The sequence below is a fragment of the Muscardinus avellanarius genome (genome assembly GCF_963383645.1).
Source record: "Muscardinus avellanarius genome assembly, chromosome: 15".
NCBI lineage: Eukaryota > Metazoa > Chordata > Mammalia > Rodentia > Gliridae > Muscardinus > Muscardinus avellanarius.
The window spans coordinates 69,038,897-69,052,164 of NC_137801.1; the positions used below are offsets into that span (position 1 = coordinate 69,038,897).

The window sequence follows — 13,268 nt, forward strand, 5'->3', positions numbered from 1 at the left end:
CCAATGGACACCCTTGGAAGAAACAGACTTCAGACCAACTCCTGAGGCAATTCAGGTGTTTATTTCTGGCAGGCAGGCAGGCAGGCAGGCAGACAGGCAGAGGGTAGGTCCAGTTCCCAGTGCCAGAGGATCAGGTCTCTGAATGGGGCATGGGCTTGGAAGGAAGCAACCACACTTTGGGGGTTCCATTCCTCATAAGCTGCTCCATGGTCACGTGGGGCTTGGGCACATCTGTCTGGATGGGGTGCTGCTCAACTGGGTGAGAGGTCCCTCTTTCTCTGGCCTCCTCCTGGGGCACGGCGGATCTGAGGACCTCGGTACTTCGGTTCCACATGCTTACACCAGGAGCCAGCTTCATGGCTTCAGGCAGCAACACCGGCTTCCACAGCACCTGGGATGAGGCCTGGAGGACCTGGGGCGTTGTCTGGAGCCACCTAGAATCCTGGCCTTCCGTGTCAGCAGGCTCCTGGGCCTGCAGGGGCACACGGGCCCGGCGGGACCACAACTGCTCCAGCAGCTCTGCTTCCCCTTCCCAGCCACTGGGCCACTTGGCGCTGGGCCACACTTTGGGGCTGGGGCTGCGGGCAACCTCAGTAAACCCGGAGTGTGTGTTGACGAAGCGGATCCCAGGGCTGGGGAATGTTGGCTTTGACCCAAAGGATGATGACTGTGGATCTAAGTTTAAAGTGGGTGATTGGAGTCTGGGGTCGGGGCCCAAGGCACGCAAAGCAATGGTACGCTGGAGAGGGAAAACCGCTCCCTGGGATGCCGCGAGGCAGGGACCCCGGGCCTGGGTCTTCTCACCCCGTTGGCGCCCGCGGTAGCCCTCTAAGGGGCGAGGCTTCATGTCTGGGACCAAGACCTCGACCTGGGGGCGCACCCAGTGGCGAGGGAACCGCGCTGGATCCAAGCGCACCATGGCGTTGTGGACCACCCTGTGGTGAAGCTTGCGCAGCCGCTGGTCCACGCTCCCGGGCTGCAGCGACTGGAAGGACGACGAGGGGCTGAGCGTGCTGTCGCCGCCCACGGAGGAGGTCACTGACATGGCTGGGTCGGTGACCCGCATCGCCGGGGTCTTGAGTTTCCGCTGGTCCCCAGCAGCGGCTGGTTGGGATATGCAATAGTAGAGGTCCTCGAGCGAAAAGTGGGGGCCAAGGAGCTCTCCCCTGTCGGCGGAGGCCCAGGGCTTGGCTACCTGGGACCGCTCCGGGGAAGGGCCAGAACCCTCCGCAGACGCCACCTCCAACAACGGTTGTAAGTTCACATTCGAGGCCTCAGACAAGGAGAGGTGATGGCTCTCCTGGCTGCTGGGTTCCCCCAAAGCACCCCGGGGCTCAGCCTCCATACACAACTCCTGGGGGGGCAGGGGAACCTGAGGGGATCTCGGCTCCGGAGACTGCCTCCAGGAATCCGGCTGCTGCTGGAAGTCTCTACCCGACCACGATTTAAACTGCAGCCCGTCCGGGTTCCGCGGCTCCTGCGGAGTCAGAGAGAAGCGTGAAGACGGGAGGAGTCCTGGGCGCCCCCTGCGGAGGCCGAAGTGCGGCGGGAAGGAGGCCGAGGGTCGGGCTTACTTCGCCTTGGACGGTCTCCTCCGGGCCCTCCAGGGTGGGCGCGTGCAAAACGGGCACCGAGCCCTGGGCCCACGCGTCGGTCGTGCACGCCAAGGGCTCGTCATCCTCCCCCCACGTCGGGTCCTCGGCCACGCCACTTTCTCCGTCGTCCCGGGCCAGGAAGCGCCACTCGGTGATCTGCAGCATGGCCTCCCGGGCCTGGCTGATGGTAAAGGGTATGCACTGCGGAGGCGAGGCGGGGTCTCAGCCCGGCAGGGAGGAGCAGGAGCGGAGAGGGGGAAGGCGTGGAGGACCCCGGCCTAGCCCCACCTGCTGAGACAGGTAGACTTTGAAGGCAGCATCCATGACTCGAGCCAGCAGGTCGGCCAAGATGTCCCCCACCACGTCCTCGCCCTCCTCGAGAGCCGCCAGCGCGATCCACTCGGCCTCGTTGAGCCGCCCAGGCACGATGTCCACCTGCGGCACCGGCACGGTGGGCGGCCGCGCCTTCTCCGCCTTGGACCTGGTCACCCCGCGGTCCCGGGCCTGCCGCTCCTGTCTCTCCTGCCTCTGTGGGAGGGAACGCGTTTCTCAGGCAGGACGGAAGAGTGACATGAGGACAGCTGTGGGCGAGGAGGAAGCTTCCTCAAACTGTTTATTAAGACGGAAAAGGGACCGAAGCAACAATTTACTAGGAGTCTATTAGGGTTGGTTGGGCTTTGGGGATGGGAGCCAGGGGCATTCTATCTTTGAGCTACACCCCCAGCTCTATTTTATTTTTTATTTTAAAACAGGGTCTTGCTAAGTTGCTAAAGGTGGCCTCCAACCTGCATGGCCCCTATCTCAGCTTCCCAAGTACTGGGATTATAGGCGTATGCCACCTGGATCTCTTTAGCTATTTATGCCACCTGGATCTTTTTAGATAGTTGGCCTAATTCAATTTTCATAATCCACTACATCCACTTTACAGATGAAGAAACTGAAACTCTACAGAAGTCACCTCACTTGCTGTGAGCACAGTCAGTGAGCCCAGGTTACAGAGAGCCCTAAATGCACGACTCTTGCGAGCTGCACGGGCGCAAATTGTCCAGAGTTTTGAGAGTTTAAAAAACTTGACAATAAAGCAGGGCGTGGTGGCGCGCGTTTGTAATCCCCGCGCTTGGGAGGCTGAGACAGGAGGATCGCACGCATTCGAAGCCAGCCTCAGCTACTTAGTGAGGCTCTCAGCAACTTAGTGAGACCCTGTTTCCAAATAAAGTATAAAATAGGTCTGGTTAGTATAGCCCCGAGGTAGAAAAGCCCCTGGGTTCCACCCCCAGTACCACAAACAAACAAACAAACAAACAAAAACTTGACAATAATGAGAAAATAAATGTGTCAGAATTGTTGGTGCTACTTAGAGGCTCTTTTACCAATTACTTTTATCCCCATTTTATGTCATTTGCCCAAGATCACACAGCTAGGAAGCAGCATAGTTAGAATCAACTCATGGGTTTGTCTAACTCCAGAGCCTGATTTATCCTGCCTCCCAAATAAAAGTTTTTCCAACAAATATGAAAAAATAAATGCTCCTGCATATATTAAAAATGCAAACCAGGCCAGGCGTGATGGCGCACACTTATAATCCCAGCATTCAGGAGACTGAGACAGGAGGATCACGGTTCATGGACAGCCTCAGCTACTTAGTGAGGCCCTCTGCAACTCAGTGAGACCCTGTTTCCAAACAAAAGAATAGAACAAGTCTGGGGGTATAGCTCAGAGGTAGAATTCCCCAGGGTTCCATCACCAGTACCACACACACACACACACACACACACACACACACACACACACACGCATGCACACGCACACAAAATGCATATAAAAAGCCAGTCGTGGTGGCACAAGTCTGTAATCCTAGTACCTGGGAGGCTGAGACAGGAAGATCTCAGGTCTGAGACCAGCCTCAGCAACTTAGTGAGACCAGTAACAATTTAGCAAGACCCTGCTTTCAAATAAAAAATAAAATAGAGCTGGGATGTAGAATGTAGCAGAGGTAGGATGCCCCTGGGTTTGATCCCCAACACCACAGAAATAAATATATAAATAATAAAAAATGTTTAAATGCATATTAAAAAAATCATTTAATACCCCCCAAGATAAGCAAAGGACATAATATTTCACAAAAGAGAAATTAGATAAAAATATTCCAAAAGATATCCAAGCCTCAAAAACATCAAAATATACTGGCTGAATCTATTCATATTTAAATGTACTTATATTTAATTATGTTCTCAGTTTTAGGCCATCAAAATAGAAATAATATTCAAAATAAGAGTATTCAAGCTGGACATGGTGGCACCTGCTTGTAATCTCAGTACTTGGAAGGCTGAGACAGAAAGATTGCAGTTCACAGCTCCAGCCTCAGCAATTTGGTGAGGCCCTCTGCAACTTAGACCCTATTTTAAAATAAAAAATAAAATAGGGATGGAGGTGTAGCTTGGAGATAGAATGCCTCTGGGTTCAACTCCCAGCAGTAGCAGCAAAAAAAAAAAAAGTATTCAACACTAGCAAGTTTTTGTAAAGTACATAGTATAGCACATGTTGATGGAAATGTTGTTATATTGAACAATATTTTTGTTCAAGCCATGCAACAATATCAAGAGTACCAAAATATTTTTAAGTGTTGGGAGTGTACCAGTGGTAGAGTACTTGCTTAGCATGTGCAAGGCCTTGGGTTCAATCCCCAGCCCTGAAAATAAATAAATAACTAAATAAACAAACAAACAAATAAATAAAATGAAGATATGTATGGTGGCTTAGGAGGCTACTCAGGAGGCCGAGGCAGAAGGATCACTTGAGTTGAGGAATTCCAGGCCAGCCTAGGCAATAATTTAGCAAACCCTTGTCTCAAAAATAAATAAATAAATAAATAAATAAATAAATAAATAAATAAAAAGAACAAAAATGTTTTTACTTCTTCAACCCTGCAGTTTCAGTTAGGTAAATACACCCAACAGGTATATTCTGAAATAAAGATAAAAACATATTCTCCAATATATTCCCTGTCATGTTATTTAAAATAGCAAAATATTTGTAAAAAAAAAAACATGTCTATACGTCATTAAGATGTATGACTACAATGCACCAATAAAATTTAAAACATATATATTTAAGAGAAACAAATGATTCATTATGCTGTATCTGTTTAATGGAATGCTGTGCAATGATTAAAGATAGTCTTTAGGCCAGGCGTGGTGGTGCACACTTGTAATCCCAGCATTTGGGAGGCTGAGACAGGAGGATCGCCTTTCGTTGACAGACTCAGCTACTTAGTGAGGCCCTCTGCAACTCAGTGAGACCCTGTTTCAAAATAAAGAATAACAAATAGGGCAGGGGGTGTAGCTCTGAGGTCTAATACCCCTGGGTGGGAAAAAAAAAGTCTTTAAAGCCAGGTGTGGTGGCCCACACTTGTAATCCCAGTGTTTAGGAGGCTGAGACAGGAGGACCTGGATTCATGGCCAGCCTCAGCTACTTAGTGAGCCCCTTTGCAACTCAGTGAGACCCTGTTTCCAAATAAAGAATAAAAAATTGGGCTGGGGTGTAGCTCAGAGGTAGAATGCCCCTGGGTTCAATCCTCAGCACCAAAAAAAAAATAGTCTTTAGGGAAAAATTTGCAATGCATAGGAAAATGCACATAACATTATGTTAAGTAAGAGAAACAGAACATGAAATTGCATATCATTTATAATATCACATATACGGGCCGATATGTATGGAAGAAAACATAAACACCAAAACTTGAATGCAAGTCTTTCCTATGGGCTTCTATTTTACAAGTTCTCACCAATGGATTTGGATCCTTTTACAATCAAGAAAAGTCCACTAAAAAAAAAAAAAAAAAAGGCTGCCGGTGTGGTGGTGCATGCCTATAATCCCAGTACTTGGGAGACTGAGACAGAAGGATCAGAGGTTGAGTCAGGGGTGGTGGCACATGCTTATAATCCTAGTACTGGGAGGCTAAGACAGGAGGATGGCGGGTTGCAGACAGCCTCAGCTACTTAGTGAGGCCCTCTGCAACTTAGTGAGACCCTGTTTCAAAACAAAGAATAAAAAGTCGGGCTGACAGTGTAGCTCAGAGGTAGAATGCCCTGGGTTCAATCCCCAGAACCACCAAAAAAAAAAAAAAAAAAAAAAAAAAAAAAAAAAAAGGATCGCAGGTTTAGAATCCATCTCAGTAATTTAATAAGACCCTATTTCAAAACAAAAAATAAAAAGGTCTGGGAGTTGTAGCTTGGTACTGGGTTCAACCCCAGTACCAAAAAAGAAAAGTCCCAAAACTTACTCTAGGGACAGCATAACTTATTAACAGTCTTTTGGAGCCAGGCGTGGTGGCACACGCTTGTAATCCCAGCATTTGGGAGGCTGAGACAGGAGGATCGTGGTTCAAAGTCAGCCTCAGCTACTTAGTGAGGCCCTCTGCAACTCAGTGAGACCCGGTTTCAAAATATAGAATAAAAATAGGGCTGGGGGTGCAGCTTGGAGGTAGAATGCCCCTGGGTTCCATCCCCAGTATCTAAAAGAAATTAAAAAAAAAAAAGGCTCTTGGGAGCCTCCTCACTTCTCCACAACAGACTACCTGAATCTAGTTCCTTCCAAAATTTACCTCCAAATGTGATCTTTCCAAACCTCAGTCTACCCCCTAACCTCATTGACTCATACATGACCTTCCCTAAAATTAATTCTCCCCAAATACGGTGTTTCCTAACTTTGCTGAACCATAAAATCCTTGACACCGTGTTTCCCGTTTCCACCAGCACACACAGGAAGCACTGAGGTAAGAATTGGTTCCTAGAGAGACTCCAGATGATGAGGAGAAGCCTCAGGGAAGCCAGGGAGGAGATATAAGGTGGGGTGGAAGACTTAGGTTCATTAGTAGACATACCACCATAGACTATGTGTATATATGTGAATATTTACCAACGTCAATTGGGAGAACGTGAAATGGGGGGAGAGGCACCAAGAGAGTATGCATGTATGTCAGTGTCAACGTGATTTACATTATGTGAGACTATAATGCACCAATAAAAGCACAAAAAATAAATAAAACCATTTAATCATCATCAACAAAAAGAGCTGATTCCTTAGACCTGGCTTTGCAGCCTCTCATCTAACACCTGTGATGGTGACCATACCCAGATGTGACCTGACCAGAGGGGATACAGATATTTTTGCCCAAAGACTCTTCGAATTTGTTTTCTTTAAAAAAAATTCTTGGCTTTGAAATAGTTTGACTTTCAAGGGCAGCCTCAGAGTTTCTGGGGTTCTATTGGGGGCATTGGGTTTTGGGATGTGTTTGCATGTGTGTGTTTCTGGGGATTGAATCCAGGGGCATTCTACCTGAGTTACACCCTCAGTCTTATTTTTATTTTATTTATTTATTTGGTGGTACTGGGGTTCCTGGAAACCCTTCTACCGCCGGGCTACACTCCCAGACCTATTTTATAATTTTTTTTTAAATTTGGAAACAGGGTCTCTTAAGCCAGCGAGGCTGGCTTCGAACCTGCGTGATCCTCCTGTCTCCGCCTCCCAAGTGCGGGGATTACAAGCGTGCACCACCAAGCCCGGCCTTATTTTATTTTTGAAATAGGGTCTCACTATGTTATGCAGGACCTCACTAAGTAACTGAGCCTGGTGACAAACCTGTGTGATCCTCCTGTCTCAGCCTCCCAGGAACTGGGATTAGGTGTGTGTGCCACCATTCCAGGCTCAGAGTTGCTGTTTAAATGGTCTCCCCAAATGCCTGACCAATTTTGGTTTACTCAATGAAATGGGTACTTGGGGCCGGGCGTGGCGGTGCATGCCTATAATCCCAGTACTTGGCAGGCTGAAACAGAAGAATTGCAGGTTCAAGAACAGTTTCAGCAATCTAACAAGACTCTCAGTAACTTTTTGGGACCCTATTTCAAAACAAAAATAATTAAAAGGGCTAGGGGTGTCGTTCAGAGGCACAATGCCCCTGAGCTCTCAACCCTCAATTACACACACACACACACACACACACACACACACACACACACACTACTTCGATGTAAAAGACTTATTACATGCATTAGCTGTTTCCAAATTCATTTCCTGTCCTCCAGATCTACGCCAATCCATTGACTCTTTCTCTCAGGGCCCAAGTGTGATAAAGCTTGTGCGTGGACAAAGTGCAGATGTAGGCTTTCTGCCCACACACCGACGCGGCTTCCTCGGTCATCTTGAACACCCAGGCGGCGCCGGAACTGACCCACGGCTCCGGACACTGACCTTACTGGCCGACCCCCCAGGTGCTCACCCCCAGGTGCGCTGAAGCTCACCGAGCCTTCGTGCGCCATCGCCGCAGCGGTCCGTGCCACGCGTGTCACCTGCTTCTGGGCGCCGCCGCCGCCCAACGGTCGCCTCGGTAACCGTGAGGACGCGTAGGGCTGCTCGCCCCGCCCACGGTTGCCCTGGCAACCGCGCCGCGAGCGGAACGTTCCGCGCGTTCGCCCCGCCCAATGGCCTGCGTGTGTGCGTCGTCTCTATGGTGGCGGCGGATTCGGAGGGACCGAAGGATCGGGGAGACAGGCAAGGGGATTTGGGATTACGGGAGTGGTCACGGACCCAAGCGGGGCCTGTAGGGCGCCGAGCTCAGAGAAGAAGGGCCTGGGGCTTTTCCCGCCTTTTTTCTTGCGCATTTCGGGCTACCAGATTCTGTGCCCTCATCACCATTCCTCTGGGATTCCCCCATTGCCCCATGACTCAGCCCTGGAACTCCCCTCTCCTGCTCCACGGTACCTTCTTCCCTCCGTAGGACCCTCCCCATCACTGTCCTCGGGACACCCCATTGCATCACCTGGTCTCAGGCGTGTCCCACCATGCTTCACGATGTTCCTTCCCCCAGGAATCTCCACCGTGGTCTTCCTCCCCACCCCCGCGCGCCCTGTGGTGGGGTGTCTTTCCCAGGATGTTCCACCGGGAGCGCTCCATCCCGCTTCGAAGCTCGGCCGCCGCACTGTGCAACAACCTGAGCGTGCTGCAGCTACCTGCCCGCAATCTCATGCATTTTGGGGTGGTTCATGGCTCCAGCGCCCAGCTTCTCAGCGCTGCCCCGGAGGGAGTGCCCTTGGCCCAGCGCCAGCTCCACGCTAAAGAGGGCGCTGGAGTAAGCCCCCCACTTATCACTCAGGTGAGGCTTGGTGTGGGTGTGGTGTTGATGAACTCAGCCCTACCCCCTGTCCTTTCTCTCCAAACTTGTAACCCTCTGAGTCTCTCCTCTCCTGATGCCACACTCCCTCCAGGTCCACTGGTGTGTCCTCCCCTTCCGCGTGCTGCTGGTACTCACCTCACATCGAGGGATACAGGTAAGAAGAGGACTCTCCTGGCCTCTCGCCCGTCTTCTCAGCTCCCCTCGAAGGCTCCCTTCCACACTTACATCTTTTTTTTTTTTTTTTTTTGCAATACTGGGGATTGAACCCAGAGGCATTCTACCTCCAAACTACACCCCAACCCTATCTTTCTTTCTTTCTTTCTTTCTTTCTTTCTTTCTTTCTTTCTTTCTTTCTTTCTTTTTTGGTGGTACTGGGGGTGGAATCCAGAGGCTTTCTACCCCGGGCTATACTCCCAGACCTTTTTTATATTTTATTTGGAAACAGGGTCTCACTAAGTTGCTGAGAGCCTCACTAAGTAGCGGAGGCTGGCTTTGAACCCGTGCGATCCTCCTGTCTCAGCCTCCCAAGCACGGGGATTACAAGCGTGCGCCACCACACCCGGCTTATTCTTTATTTTGAAACGGGGTCTCACTAAGGTGCAGAGGGCCTCACTAAGCAGCTGAGGCTGGCTGCGAACCTATGATCCTGTCTCAGCCCCCCAAGTACTGGGATTACAAGCGTGCGCCACCACACCCGGCTTATTCTTTATTTTGAAACGGGGTCTCACTAAGGTGCAGAGGGCCTCACTAAGCAGCTGAGGCTGGCTGCGAACCTATGATCCTGTCTCAGCCCCCCAAGTACTGGGATTACAAGCGTGCGCCACCACGCCCGGCTCTATTTCTCATCTTTATTCCTTCCATCTTCTCCAGTGCCCAGTACCACCTCTAGCATCTGCCCCTTTACCAGCTGTGTGTCACCTTGAGCAGAGCTTCATTCTCCTTCTCTGGTTTTGAGGATTAAAAGTTAACTAGAGTTAGCATGGGATTGTGAAGTACTGGCACAGAGCTCAGCAAAACTCCGGTGGATCACGCCCCTGTCCTTGCCCTGTCTTTCAGATGTACGAGGCTGATGGTTCTGTCATGGTCTATTGGCATGCACTGGACTCTGGAGATTCCTCATCAGGTACCCACAGGACCAAAGAGGGTTGGGGGAGGGAGCGTTTGCTGCGCTGGGGGAGCTGCTGCTTCTGATACTTCTCCTCTCTCATACTCAGTACAGGCTGTGTTTGCCCGAGGAATTGCTGCCAGTGGCCACTTCATCTGTGTGGGTGAGGGGACCAAGGACAGGGCTTTAAGGGGCTTGGGGTAGGGGTTGGTGATTTAGCTTAGTGGCAGAGAGCAAAGCCCTGTTTAAAAAAAAAAAAAAAAAGCAGCCAGGCATGGTGGTGCACGCTTGTAGTCCCCGCGCTTGGGAGGCTGAGACAGGAGGATTGCACAAGTTCGAAGCCAGCCTCAGCTACTTAGTGAGGCTCTCAGCAACTTAGTGAGACCCTGTTTCCAAGTAAAGTATAAAAAATAGGTCTGCGAGTGTAGCCTGGAAGTAGAAAGCATCTGGGTTCCATCCCCAGTCTCACCAAAAAAATTAAAAAGTATTTTTCAAAAAGCAATAGAAAAAGTATAAAAAACAAAATACAAAACCGAAGAGGATTGTGGGTAGAGGGTTGTGGACCTCAGCCAGGTAGATGCTGAAGGCCTGAGGAAATTGCAAAGACTTAGAGGGAGGGTGGGAGTTAAGGGGATCTGAGATTCCAGAAAGACATGGAAGGGTTCAGGGATGCCCTGTGGAGTAAGGAAAGGAAGGGCGGGGTTGTTTGGACATGGGTTTGTTACTAAGCTCTCTGGGATGGAGCGAGTGCTGAGCATGGCGGCTAGAGACCCAGGAGGGTCTGGAAGCCATCAGTGAGGAACTGGTCCTGGCTGCAGGAACGTGGTCAGGCCGGGTGCTGGTATTTGACATCCCGGCCAAGGGCCCCAACATTGTCCTGAGCGAGGAGCTGGCTGGGCACTACACACCTATCACAGATATTGCCTCAGATCCTGCCCAGGGACAGGTGAGTAGACTTCCTTTATCCATCTTAGTAAGCCTGGGAGCCTTCACCACCCTGGGAGGCAGTGGGCCTAGGAGCGGCTGGATGACTTTGGGCACGTCTGGACTTCCATCAGGTCCAGTGATAAAGCCAGAGATGTTTTATGTGGCATTTTATAGTTCACTAAGACATATCTGGTATGGACTGAGGAGTTGGAACAAACGGTTTCTTTTTTTAATTTTATTTTCTTGGTGCCCTATAGTCTCACGTCATAACGTGGATCATGTTGACAATGGCATATATTCACACAGCACTTGGCGCCCCCCCCCCAAGGAACGAACGGTTTCTAAGATGCTTTCAGCTCTGATACATACAGCTTCCTTCTCTGAACTTGCACAAGTCCTACCTATTTAGGGCCCAACTCCAGTGCCACCCTCTCCAGAAAGCCTTCCCCTATTCCAGCTCCCACTAATCTCCCTTAGCTAAACCCTGAATTGGCCCTGACCTCAAAGACAACTCTGGTTTCCCCAAATGGCTAGCAAACCTCTTGAGAACAGGGTTTGTGTCTTCTGACTTATATTCTCCATGGCATGTGGCCCAGTGGGCCACCATGGCTGCCTGGGCTGAGGGCTAGGGAGGTCCAGAGTCCAGTCATGACTGTGGCCAGCTCACTGCAAGGCCTCCAAAGAGTCCTAACACCGTGGCCTAGTTCAGCTGGCCTCCATCCAGTGAGGACAGTTACTTATCTCCATTTAACACATGTGGGGGCTGGGGATGTGGTGGTTGGGAACCTTTTTAAGATGTAAGCCAGGCGTGGTGGCACACGCTTGTAATCCCAGCGCTTGGGAGGCTGAGACAGGAGGATCATACAAGTTTGAAGCCAGCCTCAGTTACTTAGTGAGGCTCTCAGCAACTTAGTGAGACCCTGTTTCCAAATAAAATATAAAATAGGTCTGGGAGTATAGCCCTGAAATAGAAAGCCCCTGGGTTTCATCCCCAGTATCAAAAAGAAAGAAAGAAAGAAAAAAAAAAAAAGATGTAAGAGAAGCAGTCTGTGCTTCTTTTTTGGGGGGAGGTGATTACAAGCATGCACCACCATGCCCGGCTAGTCTGTGCTTCTTGAGAGAACCCTAGGGAGGGTTTCTGGTGGTCCCAGCTGATGAGGGCTCCACATCTTGCCCTCTCCCCCACCCCCACCCCCACCAGAGGCAAAGAAGCAAAACTGGCCTCCCTTCCCCTGTGCCTGTACTCAGGACCACAGCAGGGGGATCGAAGGGAAGAGCTGATCCCGCCTGCCTTTTCTCTCAGGACGGAGTGGCTGATATGGTGACGGCAGATGACTCAGGCTTGCTGTGTGTGTGGCGGTCAGGGTCGGAATTTACATTACTGACCTGCATTCCAGGATTCGGGTAGGTGAGGCAGGAGGGGGCCGTGGCCTTCCCGAGGCAGCTTAGGGTGGGGAGTGGGCATGGGTCTTGAGAAACCAGAGTTGAACGTCACCCTTGCAGGGTGCCGTGCCCCTCTGTGCAGCTGTGGCAGGGGATCATAGCCGCAGGCTATGGGGACGGGCAGGTGCGTCTGTATGAAGCCACTACAGGAACTCTGCACGTCCAGATCAACGCCCACGCCCGGGCCATCTCCGCCCTGGACCTCGCCCCCGAGGTGGGCAAGGTCAGTCTCCTCCTCCCTTTCCCCCAGTGCTGGGATGTCGAGAGGACTGCACCAGGCTAGTCTCTGCACTCAATATAGCTCCTTCCCCTAGCGCCTGGACTGGGCATCCCAGGTCACACCCATCGCCAGGGTGTTCCGACCGTCGGTTCTGACTCTCACTCTTCCTTTGCATTTTGTTATATTTTTATGTAGCTGCTGTCCGCAGCTGAGGACACCTTTGTGCACATCTGGAAGCTGAGCAGAAGCCCAGAGAGTGGCTCCATCGAGGTGTGTGTTCTGGGAGGGGTGGACGGCGGGGGGCGGGGGGGGCAAGCTTGGGGCAGCAGGCCCTGAGCACCCTCTTCTCCCCAGGTGGAACACTGTCGTGGGGAATGCATCTCTGACACCCAGGTGTGCGGCGCTCGGTTCTGCGATCCCACGGGCGGCTCCTTTGCTGTGACTGGCTATGACCTCAGCGAGATCTTGAGATTCAGCAGTTTGTGAGAAGAGCGGCTCCCCCCTCCCTGTGGTATTTATAAAGCGTCCTTTTCCCCAGCCCTCGTCTGATCACTCAGTGTCACGGTCATACTGCACAGTGGTGTGCTAACCTCCGGACTGGGGCAGAGGGGAGGTCCAGACCATGCAGAGAGAGGCGACCTGTCCTCGAGGACTAGGCGAAGGTTGCTGTTAAATAACTTTAATGGTAGATGTAGAGGTCACAGGGAGGCTCTCCCTCCCAGGGCTCTTCAGTGCCATCCTCAGAGCTGGTTAGTGCAGGAGGTAGGGCAGGACTGTTCCAGTTTTCTCCCAGGAAAAGGTTTAGGG

At 51.1% G+C, this 13,268-nt stretch overlaps 2 protein-coding genes across 2 annotated transcripts; one reads left to right on the top strand and one right to left on the bottom strand.

Moving 5' to 3' along the window:
- Positions 1-130: 130 nt before the first annotated feature.
- Positions 131-7,912, bottom strand: LOC308274013 (uncharacterized protein C2orf81; the record flags this gene model as incomplete). Its single annotated transcript, XM_080711412.1, has 4 exons — positions 131-1,477; positions 1,575-1,796; positions 1,884-2,123; positions 7,895-7,912. 4 exons carry the CDS (start codon positions 7,910-7,912, stop codon positions 131-133), a joined length of 1,827 nt encoding a protein of 608 aa, XP_080567538.1.
- A 188-nt stretch (positions 7,913-8,100) lies between these two features.
- WDR54 (WD repeat domain 54) lies at positions 8,101-12,947 on the top strand (the record flags this gene model as incomplete). Its single annotated transcript, XM_080711413.1, has 10 exons — positions 8,101-8,144; positions 8,523-8,745; positions 8,858-8,920; positions 9,823-9,889; positions 9,981-10,034; positions 10,690-10,817; positions 12,102-12,202; positions 12,302-12,464; positions 12,657-12,731; positions 12,816-12,947. 10 exons carry the CDS (start codon positions 8,101-8,103, stop codon positions 12,945-12,947), a joined length of 1,050 nt encoding a protein of 349 aa, XP_080567539.1.
- Between the last annotated feature and the right edge of the window lie 321 nt (positions 12,948-13,268).